General features: G+C 45.4%; 1 protein-coding gene across 2 annotated transcripts in view; it reads right to left on the reverse strand.

Annotated features, from left to right (window-relative positions):
- Positions 1-1,897: 1,897 nt before the first annotated feature.
- FBXL7 (F-box and leucine rich repeat protein 7) overlaps positions 1,898-12,692 on the reverse strand; it is a 341,960-nt gene continuing 331,165 nt past the window's right edge. For both annotated transcript variants that reach the window (XM_037154553.2, XM_037154554.2), the window contains 2 exons: positions 10,403-11,014; positions 1,898-5,208 (listed from right to left, as the gene is read on the reverse strand). In XM_037154553.2, the coding sequence (XP_037010448.1) occupies positions 4,472-5,208; positions 10,403-11,014 (1,349 nt within the window). In that variant the 3' untranslated portion in view covers positions 1,898-4,471. The remainder of the gene's footprint in view (positions 5,209-10,402; positions 11,015-12,692) is intronic.

The raw sequence follows: 12,692 nt of genomic DNA on the forward strand, positions 1-12,692 counted from the left end.
TGATCTTATCTGAGAATCACTTTATCTGTCCTTCCATTCTAAATGAAAGCTTTGCTGGATAGAGCAATCTTGGATATAGATCTTTGCCTTTCATGACTTGGAATACTTCTTTCCAGCCCCTTCTTGCCTGGAAGGTCTCTTTTGAGACATCCACTGACAGTCTGATGGGAACTCCTTTGTAGGTGACTGTCCCCTTATCACATGTGGTTTCAAATGCAAGCTGATCTGCTGACTTGAAACAAAAAAAACAAAGCTTTAAAAAATGGACCTGTGGCTTTGGGAGATGGCGATGCACTCAGGGGAAAGGAGTGATCACAAGGGTGCGTTCCTGGGTGGCGTGTTCCCAATATGAGTGTCTCTGGAAGTGTCTCCTCCCTCACAGCAACGGCTCTGCACACCTGGTGGACACCTTAATGAAATCCGCCTGAGTTGCTGTTGGGCAACCGGAGCTGTGTTTCCGCAAGTGCCAGTGACAGCACCAGCATCCACTGCACACAGCCGGTGACAGGCGCTCCCTTCCCCCTGCCCCGCTCCTCCCTGGAATGTAAGGACAGCTTCTGGTGTAGGGGTCAAGAAGAAGAAACCATTCGGCTCACAGCACGAGGAAAACCAATTTGTTTCACAGATTTTCCAGGTAAATATTTTCACTGCAATATTTACCTAGTCTTTATTCTGTCTCCTTCTACTGTCTATTCAGCATTTTATCAGAATAACTCCTCTTTCAACTAATCATGATTGTCAGCTGTTGAACAAATGAACCGCATTTGGTGACTTCTCTGTGAAAATTTAGAACTGGTAAGCAATGTATTGTATAACTTTCCCCTTAAAAATACTCCATATTTTTGGTTTCATGTTGCATGCTCTTGGACACCAAACTTCTTGAAACTTGTCCTAATTCTGAACACATGTAAAGGAAAAATAAATTTAATTTACTGCTAGCCTTATTCTGAGATCTTGACAGGATGCAGGGGACCACCTCAGGTTAATGTTCCAAGGAAGTTAGCAGCCCTAGTGGTTTATATGAGGGCAATTAAGCAGCTCACATAGGGTGAGGAGAAGGTTGAGCACAAATAGACTTAAAATCGATATATCTTAAAGCCTTTTTACTTGCTAAAGATGAAATTTGCCTTTCATCTGTCAGTACTTGCTTTCTGTCATATTGATTTCTCAGAGCTAAAGGTCTAAGTGAGTAGAGATTTGTCATTTCTCTTTTTCCAACGGACTGATAATTTTTCCTTTTAGGTCAAGTTGCTATATTATTCTTTCAGGTTTTAATGCTCTAAGACTTTTTAATTTTTTAAACTTGTAATAACTAATGGTCAACATAATTTTGAAGATTTCTCCAGTGTCTGTAATCAGTGCCAGGAGAAGTATAATTAGGTGCATAGTTATTTATCCATAATTCTGAAATCCAGAAAGATCTGAAAAAAACAGAAGTTTTAAAAAATGTATGTTTCACACAAATTAATTTGGTGACAGAACCTGACTTAAAGGGATGCAAGCTATGTACAGTTTTCAATAATCTTATGCAGAAATATTAATACATTTAATAAAGGGTGCCATGCCAGACTCTACTAGGTGTGTTACAAAGTACACCCCTGACAGCTTCCTAAAATGTGAAACAATATGAATTCCAAAATATATCTGGCAAGTATAGAATTGAAGGCCTGAACTAAACTGTGATGATAAAGACTTTTCACTTACTTGTTCATTTCCAGCCAAAGTCACTGAGCCAAGGGAAGTGACAAAACCAAGGATGCAACTTTACAGGGACGACGGCCGCAGTGATCTGACTTGCTCTTGACTTTAACATAAGGCAAGTTTCTTGCCCACTTTTCTGTGTCTCGTCTGAACACCAAGCTCCTATGGCCAGGATATTAAATGAGGCTTGACCCAATTACCAACATATTGCTTTATTTCTTGGTGGTAGTAAATTAAGGCTTTCTAGATTCATACAGCACGCAGTGATTTGAACATTAGGATAAAAAAAACAATGAGCATTCAATTTAGCAGAGGCAGGAAGGAAGCAATGTTTTAAAACAGATAAATTTTCTACTGAGGCCTTTTGTTTGGTCTCTAAAAATCTGCTGAGCTATTTCCCCAGTTCCCTCTGTCAGAAATTCACAGCCCAAGGGGAAGCAGAATAGAAAGGAAGACTGGGGGGACGGGGAAAGTGGGAAAGACGGTATGTACTGGGCAGTAAGGATGGCAGTTGTCTTTGTCTCCCAGTTGGAAGACAGTGTAGATGTTGTAGTCAAATGGCGGTGATCGAAATATCTGCACTAGGACTCCCTTTCTCTGATTTGGGGAACCATTTTGGACCTCCCTTCTCATTCTGGGAGTATGAAAACAGCTCACTGGGAAGACCCCAGTGCCAAGGGTTAGGAACAGTCCTTTGTGACTCTCAAATTCTAAAGCTTTAGACAAGGTCACAAGTCACAGAGCAGGGGAATGCTACCTTGAAACCCTTTCATGATTCTAAACTCTATGGCTATCACTAGATATTATCTCCAGCCAGACATTTTATCTATCCACACACCTGGGCCCCTGCCCTATGGCCCTGATTGCACATCTGATTTGTTGATTGTGTTGACTGGAAAGAAGACCGTATTTCCCATGATGCATGAAAGAAATCTCCTGGGCAGGCACCACCTCACTCTATCTCCTTCACAACAGAAGACAAAGGAACGCAGGGAGCCTACAGTGGGAGTGCAGTTGTCGAGCGTTGTGCAAGCTTGGTCTGAAACTGATTCCACATGCTTGCCTTGGAGATGCAGAGGTTCTGGGTTTGGATGGTGGATGCTTTGAGAAAGGAAGGATGGGTGATTTGAACACTGATGAAGGAGGGGCGTGGCCACAGAATAATTTGGGAGAGGTCATGTGTTTATCGACAAAAGGCAACTCAATTTGATGAAAATAAGCAATGGAATTTCTTCTGGCATCCTGATTTCACATGAATGAGGCTAGCAAATGGGTTGCTATCCAAATAGGACCTTTAAAATTCATACTTGGCAATGACTTTAAGGCTCTATTCCAGGGCTCTGGCTGGTAAACCAGCGTCTAAGCTCTATCAATGTGTTCCCTCGTCCATTTGTCTGGCATTTTCAAGCGAACAGTATTGGAACACCTGGAAGACTGCCCTGCATTCTTTGACAGAGAACACGCAGACAGCCACAGGGGAAGGCACACGAAGTGGCAGTCTGCACAATTTAACGTTATGACTTAACCCCAACAGGCTTCATGTGATGAAGTCTGGATGCACACAAAAATAAATAGATGAGAAAAGTAGACATGTGATCGGAATGACAACGAACCGAGGTATCTGTTCCCGTCAGCTGCAGGGCAGATGTGCCTGCTGCAGGCCTTGTGTGCAGGCAGAGGAGTCAGAAAAACCTTACAGGACTGTGCTGCCTGGGGCCTTGTTTCCTAGTTAAAAATCATGAGGGTTTTCCCTCCATTTGAAAGATCAGCTTGACGGGGGGATATGGGCTTTGCTGTGATTAGGGATTTCATGGTGCCACGAAGGGGCTGCTCTAGCAGAGTGGGAGAAGATGCCCAAGAGACCCACTCACCCAAACAACCAGGGGTGGGAGTGATGCTCAGGTTGGAGTGAAGGACTCGCGGGACACTGGTGTTGGCACTTCTGAATCTCCTGAAAGCATCCCTAGAATCTGCACCCTTGGAGGAGGTGGTAGATCATCCGTGTGCTCTATGCCAAGGCACTTTTGTGTATTGACATCTCAGTCCCCTCAGTTCTGAAATGGGCATCAAGCCAAAACTCTTGGGCTGGACGGGCTCTGATTCAGTGCTGGAAACTAAAGCCCAGAGTGGTCAAATGTTTTGTTCAAAATCACAGAGCTGGTCAGTGGCAGAATGCAAATCTCCTCTCTACTGTGTGGCTTGTTGAAAGAGATTCTTTTAAAAGGTTTCAAGGTACTTTGTGTCTACCAGGTGCTGTGACATGAATTTAATAAGAATTTGCTTGGATGTAGGATGGAGGCGTGTGGCTTAGGCCAATTGAGCAGAAGGAGGAGGAGGAGGTATGAGTGGAATTATTATTCTGATAAGTTGATGTAGCTGCTGTTGGAGACAGAGGGCTGGGGGATTGAGGGATGGGGTACAGAATCCCAGAAATGTGATCAGGAAGAGAGAGAAACAGAACCGGGCATCTCCAATGACAAGAAATCAGCTTTCTGAGGTACATCTGTGGTGAGAACAGAAACTGCCTGCAAATGACCTGAACAGCAACACCATTTAGTGTAATAGAACTTGACCCTGCCCACCCCAGCCCCTTCCATGACCTCTGCTGCCCCGGGCAATTAGAAAAAAATAAAAGCCAGATGCCTAAGAACCTTCCTGGGAGAAAGAGCTGTTATGAGTGGGTGTCGGTGCTTACATATGCTGCTTTAGAAAAACACATTTCGCTTTGTTCATGTTTGTCCGAAAACAGCGCCGGATAGGAGCTGTCCCTTCAGAAGAAGGCGGGGTTGGTGTGCTCGATGACGCAGCGCTTGCAGTGGCGCTTCACAAACCGCAAGGCCTCCACGGACACCTCGCAGTCCTGGACGTTGAGCAGCTGGAGGTCGAAGCAGTTGGCCGCCACGATCTGCAGGCCCTGGCCCGTGATGCTCTCGCAGGACTTGAGGCTGAGCCGCTTGAGATTGAAGCAGTTCAGGGCCAGGCACTCCAGGCCCGTGTCAGAGACCAGAGGGCACTTGCCGATGTCCAGGGACTTGAGTTTGGTGCAGTTCTTGGCGAGGTACTCCACGCCGTGGTCCGTTATGCCCTCGCAGCCCCTCGCGTTGAGGTAGCGCAGCTTGCTGCAGTACTTGGCGACATAGCGGATGCCCACGTCGGTGACCCGGCCACAGTGCGCGATGCTGAGGTACCGCAGGCGGGACTCCAGCTTGGCGATCTCCCGCAGGCCGAAGTCGCTGACGAAGCGACAGTCGCTGACGCTCAGCTCCTTGATGGACGTGCAGTAGATCATCAGGTAGCGGAGGCCCTCGTCGGTGAGGCGGACACAACGGCGCAGGTACAGGTGGGTCAGCTGCGTGCAGTGCGCCGCGATGGTGTGCAGGCCTTCGTCCTCCAGCACAAAGCAGTCGGTCATGTCCAGGTAGCGGATGGAAATCTGTTTACCATGCAAGGGGGACAGTTTAATGGAGGCCTCCCGGGTCAAGCTGATGCAGGTCACTTTGGAGCACCCTACACAGAGAGACAGAACACACGTTCAGAGCAACCGCCGGAATAGGGTGGTGGGCTCACCCCTGGATGAGGCAAGACAGATTCCTGCCTTCCTCCCAAGCCAGGTTCCCCATGTTACCCCTTTTTTAATTAACCTTTACAAAGAAGGAGAGCAAGAATGGGTTCTTGTGTTCATTGATTTTTTTAAAGTACTTTGGGGCTTTAGGGGATTCACAGGCTTTAGAATCAGAAAGACGATGGCTCCAGTTCCAGACCATCACTAGTTGCCACACACGAGGCAAATCGAGCCTTTGTCTTAAAATGGGGACAATGACATTCCCTGAAAGGTGACTGTGAAGAAGAAATGAGACATTTGTGTAAATATCTTGCCTTTGTCCTGGAATGTTCTAGAAGGTCAATAAAAGCTGGTTTTCCCCTGCAATGGTCTGCTGCAATGGCTTGGGCACTCTCTGGTCCAAAGAAGTATCATATGTAAAAGAAGCCTTGGCCTTGGCCTTGGTTTGGCAGAAGGAGCTCTGATTGGGAGTCACAGATGTTTCAAGTCTATTTTTATGGCCTCAGGCAAGAGGCTTAACTTTTCTGTCTCAAGACTTTCCTTATAACATGGGACTCAACAGGAGGTGTGCCTCTAGCTTTTGGAAGAGATGAGGTTGCAAAACCAGATAATGGGTGGGGATATGCTCCAAAAACTCTCTGGGAAACGCCTGTAGTTATTAGTCTAACAAGGTGACCATCTGGGGATTCAATTCAACTCTCCTGTGTAGAGAAAGGGTAACTGTGTCATCTGCATTGTTCTAGCCCCTCTGCCAGTCTCCCTGCCCTGCCTTGCCCCTAACCTTCTGGGCTCCTCACAGCTGCCAGAGAGATAGAAAGAACTGCAAACCTGCCACTCTGCTCACAGCCTTCAGATGGCACCCATTTCACTCCCAGTGTAAAATACAAAGCCTCAGAGGCCCGGAAGGACCGGCAGCCTGGGCACCCGACCATATCTCTTTCCTCACTCCTGGGACCCCACCGGCCTTCTTGCTACTTTGCACACTCCTCACACATCTTCCTGCCTCAGGGTCGTGCACTGGACAGGGCTGTCCAAGATCTCCATGGACCCACCCCCACTTTCTTTGGTCTCTGAGCACAGGTCAGTTTACTGGACAATTCCTCCCTCCCCTGCCTGACTCCCTTTCATTTTCAGCACTCTCTATCACTTTGTGACATCCTATATTTATTTGTTCACTTTGGTATTTGCTGTCCCCACTCTGGAATGTCGGCTTCTGAGAAAAAGGACTCGGCTGTTCCCTGCTCTGTCCTTCACACCTGGGTCCTAGCTGGTGCTCACTAGATACCTGCAGAATGAAAGAGTGAATGGCCTGTGGAGTGAACACGGTCTTCTACAGGAAGATCAGACAGGATAATCCAATTTCCAACATTTAAGTGTCCTCAGGACTGCGACCCTGGCTGAGGTATATCTATGCCGAAAAACAGTTGTCTACTTTATTATAATGCATTTCATTTATGTGGAATTATGAAGTCTTCAAAGTGTTTTTATAAACATTTTTTTACCATATTTTAAAAATAATCCATTTTACAGATAAGGAAATTAAGTTCAGGAAGGTATCTTTGGATGCCTCTCTAAACATTGTTTTTAACCCTTCTTCCCCTAAGAACATGTGTGTGTATAAATTATATACACACGTACACTACATATTATATAATTACATATTTATATACCATATGAAACATTTTGTTGTATAATTCAGTTCACTATATATTACCATGTGAAATGTACACAGTATATTTTTAGTATGTGAAGATTAATATGCACAGTCCATATAGTGTATAAACAAATGCATATGTATACATAGTTCATTTCACTACACAGACTGCTCACTTTCTCTCTGCCCTGTCCAAGTCCCTCTGGCAGATCTTAAGCTAGGTGCCTCACCCCCGGCACCTCTGTGCCTTGTTGCTTAAGTATTATCCAAGGCTTCCAAGCAGCTGCACAATAGCACTAACTGGGACTTTCCTCCCACTTCCTGGCAGGCTGCCCAGGAAACTCATGTAAAATTCAGGTCCTGGGAGAAACGAGATTCAAAAGCCACGTGCTACCAACTCAAAAAATTTCAGGAAGGAGTAAAGCATACAATGCAGCATTGGAGAACAAAGATGCAACTCATCGGAGGCTCCCCACACAGTGGGCTCCCTGGTTTTGTAGAAGGTGGTTGGTACTTCTCAACTTTGGCTTTGAAATCTTCCTTCGTTTTGCATTTCTTTTTCTAGATGAACTCTGATCCTGCTTCCACTGAATTTGTATGTCCATAGTGTTGGTTGCCCGTCTATGGTGCCTGTGAAGGCATTATTTCTCAAGAATGTATGATAAACTTTGTTCCTGAATACTTAGTTTTGTTTTGCTATTTTTATACATGTATATTTTAAATACCAAGCAAAATTTGTTGCCCTACAGAAAAATACTAGCTATACTGTATTCGGGCAGAGGAAATACATGCGTTGTTTTTGAAAATTAGTTCCAAATTTAATGAAATCCTAGTTTAGCTCAGTTTTCGTAAAGAAACTATTTTCACATGTTTATTTTCAATAATAATTTAAAATTTTAACTTTAGCTTTAATACTTAAGGATTGGTTGAGTTTGGGTTAAAAAGACATTGGTCCATGACTCAGCAGGTAATACCTGTGGCTAGCTCATGCATTCATACATTACAGGCATAGAGAGAACCTTAAGAAGTCATCCAATTTAACCTTTGTTTTTTAAAGACGAGACGTCCCAGGCTCAGTGAGACCAGGGCAGAGTTTCTCGACTCTTGATCCACTGTTGCTTACATTTCTCTGGAGAACCCCGACTAAACATTTATAAAAGGTAAAATGTGATCATTAAAAAAAACACTATTGCTAGTTATAGTAATTTTTACTGACTTGAAAAGATAGCTTTTGAGGTGGGCATTTTCTGCATTGCTGGAGACCGAAGAGGCAGCCTCATGTCCTCTGGGGCAATTAAGATCCAGACCAGCAATGAGTCTCTAGAGTCAAGCCTATTGCCTTTGAGAAGGTGGCCAGTATCAGAGTCCAGCTGGAAAAACCAAGGAGAACAAGTCACAAGTGAAATCACCTGCGTTGGCCTTCTGGCTGCTCCCTGTATCAATATAACAATTTCCAGATTCCCTCAGAAATGAGGGCGCCTTTCAGAGGTAGTGTTACGTTCATCCTTATGGCTTATTGGATCTTTTAAGTCCATCTACCTGAAAATCCTGCCCCCACCCCATATCTGAAATTTTGTGCTCTTGGTGAGTTACAGGGTCCCCTTGTTTTGTTTTTTATGTGTATATATCACAGGAAGGGTTCTGGGAGACATGTGAGGACCTATACAAATACAGGGTTCAGCACAAATAATGCCTTTTTAAATTACAAAGTCTTTTATTACAAAATCATAAGCATGTAATTCTATAATATAACAATATCACACTGAAGCACACCATATGACATTTTAGGTGAAATATTTAAATTAAAACGATAAATTATCACACCCATATTATTACCTTACCAAACATGCTCAAGCAGGCGTTACTTCTGCTAGACCCTGTATATTTGGATCTGCAAATTAGTCCGATTGGTATCAAGGAAGGGCATCGAATCTTCCATAATGGTTAGTCAAAGAGGCTCCCATTGAGTGAGTGAGGTCCCACTCACTCAAGCTAGAAGCCCAGGAATTTCCATTCTCAAGTAGCCAAAGTAGTTTTTGCATTGAATTTCAACAGGACTCCAAACGACAGGGCACAATTACTTGCAGCCTGTGCTAAGGTTGTATGGGGAGTCCTTTATATGAAGATGGGGATTCCGAAAATAAATAATTTCCTCATCAGAGAAAAGAAAAGAAAATGAGGTGTTTATAAAAGAGGCCCATGATGTCCAGAATCTTAGAATGTTACAGAGTCCAACCTCCTGCTCCCCCTTTTTTAAAAAAACTGAAGATGAAACATATCTAGAGAAAGCTGCAAATTGTCCCAGATCACAAGGTTTTGAAATAAGTTTCCACCACATCACAGTGCTTTCTCTTTCCAGAATTCCTTGGAGGAAAAATGTAAGAAAATCTCTTCGTTTCCTGCTTCTTTATGCCAATGGCTGCTCGCAACTGAACATATGGTTACTATGGTTTTGTACTGAAGCCAGCTGAGGAGGGGAGCAAGGAGTTGCTTGCCAGCGAGGGAAAGAATCTGCACAAAATAATTGACTGTCATCTGAAATATTTTCAGATGTCGGCTTTCGAAAGAGAGAGCAAGCTGAGAGAGCTGGCTTTTACCTCGGGTTTTTTTCAGAGGGTGTCATGTACCTCAAGTGCTTGTAAAGCCCGAATTCTGTTTATTTGCCCATCACCGTGGTTCTTACTTCTTGACCCTCCCCCAACTCTCCCTGCCGCCGCGGCACACGCTGCTCATTTCTTGAACTCCCTGATGCATTTTACACATCTCAGCCCCTCAAATGCTCATCTGTTCACCGGGCAGCAGAGGAGATAAAGGGAGGCTGTGAGTCTGGCCGGATCCACGTCTGGCGCCAAAGTGTGAGTCTGGGTTTTAATTCTTCCTGCCTGAGAGGGGTTTTCGAGCAAAGCAGCCACGCTGGGATTTCCCTCCATGTTTAAAAGAACTAAAAGCCTCACTCAATAGGCCTTACCTTTGGCCTATGTAGTTGAAAGTGTTGCTTAAGAAAAGATACAGAATCAACCCATGGGGGAGGCAAGTGCAGTGAGATATAAGGAGACACTCACCTTCAGCACTGCTCTCAGGCTCGTGGAACATAAACCCAGGGATGTGGGGTGGGTTTAAACTCCCTGTGCCTCTGAGTGAGACACTTGGTCCTTATTTACCTCTGATAGGGTACTCGGTTCCCATTATCTATGGTTGCTCAACTGACTGTGAGAGTACCGGGAGGAAAGATGTTTAAAAGTCATGCTAACTTAAAGTGCCAGATAAAGAGATGCCTCTAAATTCTTCTAAGAAGTTGACATCATTTGATGGAAGAGACAGCTCTGGCCTCCGGGGTCCTGATTACACAGAGCCAGCTTCTCTGGAAGTCGGCTCCTTTCACACCCACCCTCCATCTTTGATGGTTAACCAGAGGCGGCCGCTCCCAAGTGGCAACGGCATCTACTGCCTTGGGAAGGCCTCACTGGTCGGAGATTGCCCTTTACCTGACACATCCAGGTGCTCCAGGTTGGGGCAGAGGGACACCACGTCAAAGACAGCCTCGTTGGAGATATTGTAGCAGCCTGAGACTTCCAGGCGCCTCAGTTCTGGGCAGCGCTGGGCAATGGTGTAAAGCCCTCTGTCCGTGAGCCGCCGGCAGCCACTGACAGTTACGGTTTCCAGCATGAGACAGACGTTGGGTGTGTCCTGGCACAGCCTGCGGGTCAGCACCTTGAGGGCGCGGTCCACGTTGATGGTCTCGCCCGTCAGGCGGATAGTCCTCCAGAGGCGCGGGTCCCAGGCCAGGTTGTACCAGCGGCGGCACACGCGGGCGCAGCGGCACAGCTGGTTGGTGGGCAGGAAGGAGAAGATCTGCACCATGGAGTGGTCCGGGAGCCGCTCTATGCTGGCCTGCTCCTTCTGGGGCTTGGAGGCCAGCCGGATGAGCGGGTGCGTGAGGCGGGTCGGGGGCGGGGAGTGGACCAGGGCCACGGTCTCCCCTGTGATGGAGGACGAGGAGGTGGACGAACCCCTTCCATTCTGAAAGCCGGGCAAGTTCGGTGGACATATCAGGGCTGGGCTGGGCGTGCTCAGTGTGCGCATGCTCAGGTCGGAGTCTGGCAAAGGACAGAGAGCAAAGGGTTAATGGTGGTCCCAGCCCAGCCTCGGAAGGAGGCCGGTGCCCAGTGACACTCTCATTCCACTGATACCCATCCTGGGCAGACCCTGCGGAACCCGTCACCAGAGGCGGGAACTCATGCAAGTTTCACCAGTTCCGGAAAGGGGCTTATCCTCTGTACCGGGGGCGAGGGGTGCTGGGTGGGGGGTGGAGGGAGGTAGGCAAACTTTTCTGTAAGGGGCCAGATATGAAATACTGCAGGCACCGCAGGCCATACGGGCTCCGGCTCTGTGGCAATTACTCAACCCTGCCAGTTGTGCATAAAGCTGCCGTGAACAATATGTAAAAAACAGGAGTGGGAGTTGCAATAAAATTTGTTTTATGAGAACGAACCAGCTGGATTTGGCCTGAGAGTCAGTTCACTGACCTCTGATCTGCACGAAAGGTGATTATCTAAAGGGCACAACTTCAAAGTTTCATTATTTCTATTCTGGGAGTAGCCTTCATATATTATGAACACAAACTGATTTAATTTTTTAATTATATTTTAGTGAGGCAAAAAATATGCTTCATGTATAAACGAGGAGAATGAGTTTCACAGAGGAACTCAGGCCAATGGGGGTAAAACAGTTCCTGTCTTTGCCCTTACCGGGGTCCCTAGTGTCCAGCCCCCCACCTTTTGGTAACTGCATCCCCAACTGTGGGGCCCAGGGTCTGTGGAGAACCCCCTTTTTGGCTAGATTTCAGATGGTGCTTCCAAGCCCTGGATATCTGTGACAATATTTATTTTTCCTTCTTAGTAACAACCCCTTTCCTTTGCACTTGAATAATTTGAGTCATATTTTGTTCCTTGGAACGAGACAGCTCACTTGATGAGGACACAGTGGTGTTTAAGATTATGGGGGGTTATTTTTTTCAGAAAACTATTATAGGGAGTCTGCCATTTCGTATCCCCCCACCTCTCTATGTATGTGTGGGGAAGAATGTGTATCTATAAATATATATTTTACATCATTGGTGGATATATTTATCTAGGAAGTCATTTATTCTCTCTAAATATGTGTATATATCTTACACATCTTACACACACACACACACACACACACATACACAGACAAAAGGACAGTTGTTTTCTCCAAAATATGGATTTTTTCATCTGTGAAGCAGTGAGTTGGACTAGATGATTTCTAAGTCATTTCCAGTTCCAATTATAGCTCTAAAGACTTAAAAATTCTATCCTTGTGTGTTTTTCCACATTTCATACCTTGGGGATTTTCTAACACTTGTTTTTTTCAGAGAACTTCCAGTAATAACATATAACATAAAATTCTAACACCTAAATTTCCACTGATTGCCTATTTGTAGTTTTCATACCCAAATACTTTTTTAATGCAATAATTTTTCCTTTGAATGTACTGCTTTATAACCTAACACTGCAAATGTCCTTCACATGTCCACAACTTTGCTCACGGAGCCTCTTTGAATTATTGTCCGCCTCTACCCACTCTGTCTTCCTCTTGAAACGCAAACACCTTTTGCAACTGAGCACAAAGGCCTCCTTCTCTAAGAACATCCTCCTGATATCTTTGAGAAATAATTAATTCCTTCATTCTTGAATCCCCACCCATTGTTATACAGGCATTTGTAAATGTATCTTTCCCTAATGAGCTTGACTG

This window comes from Artibeus jamaicensis, unplaced genomic scaffold, assembly GCF_021234435.1.
Source record: "Artibeus jamaicensis isolate MK-2021 breed Jamaican fruit bat unplaced genomic scaffold, CSHL_Jam_final scaffold_369, whole genome shotgun sequence".
Taxonomy (NCBI): Eukaryota; Metazoa; Chordata; class Mammalia; order Chiroptera; family Phyllostomidae; genus Artibeus; species Artibeus jamaicensis.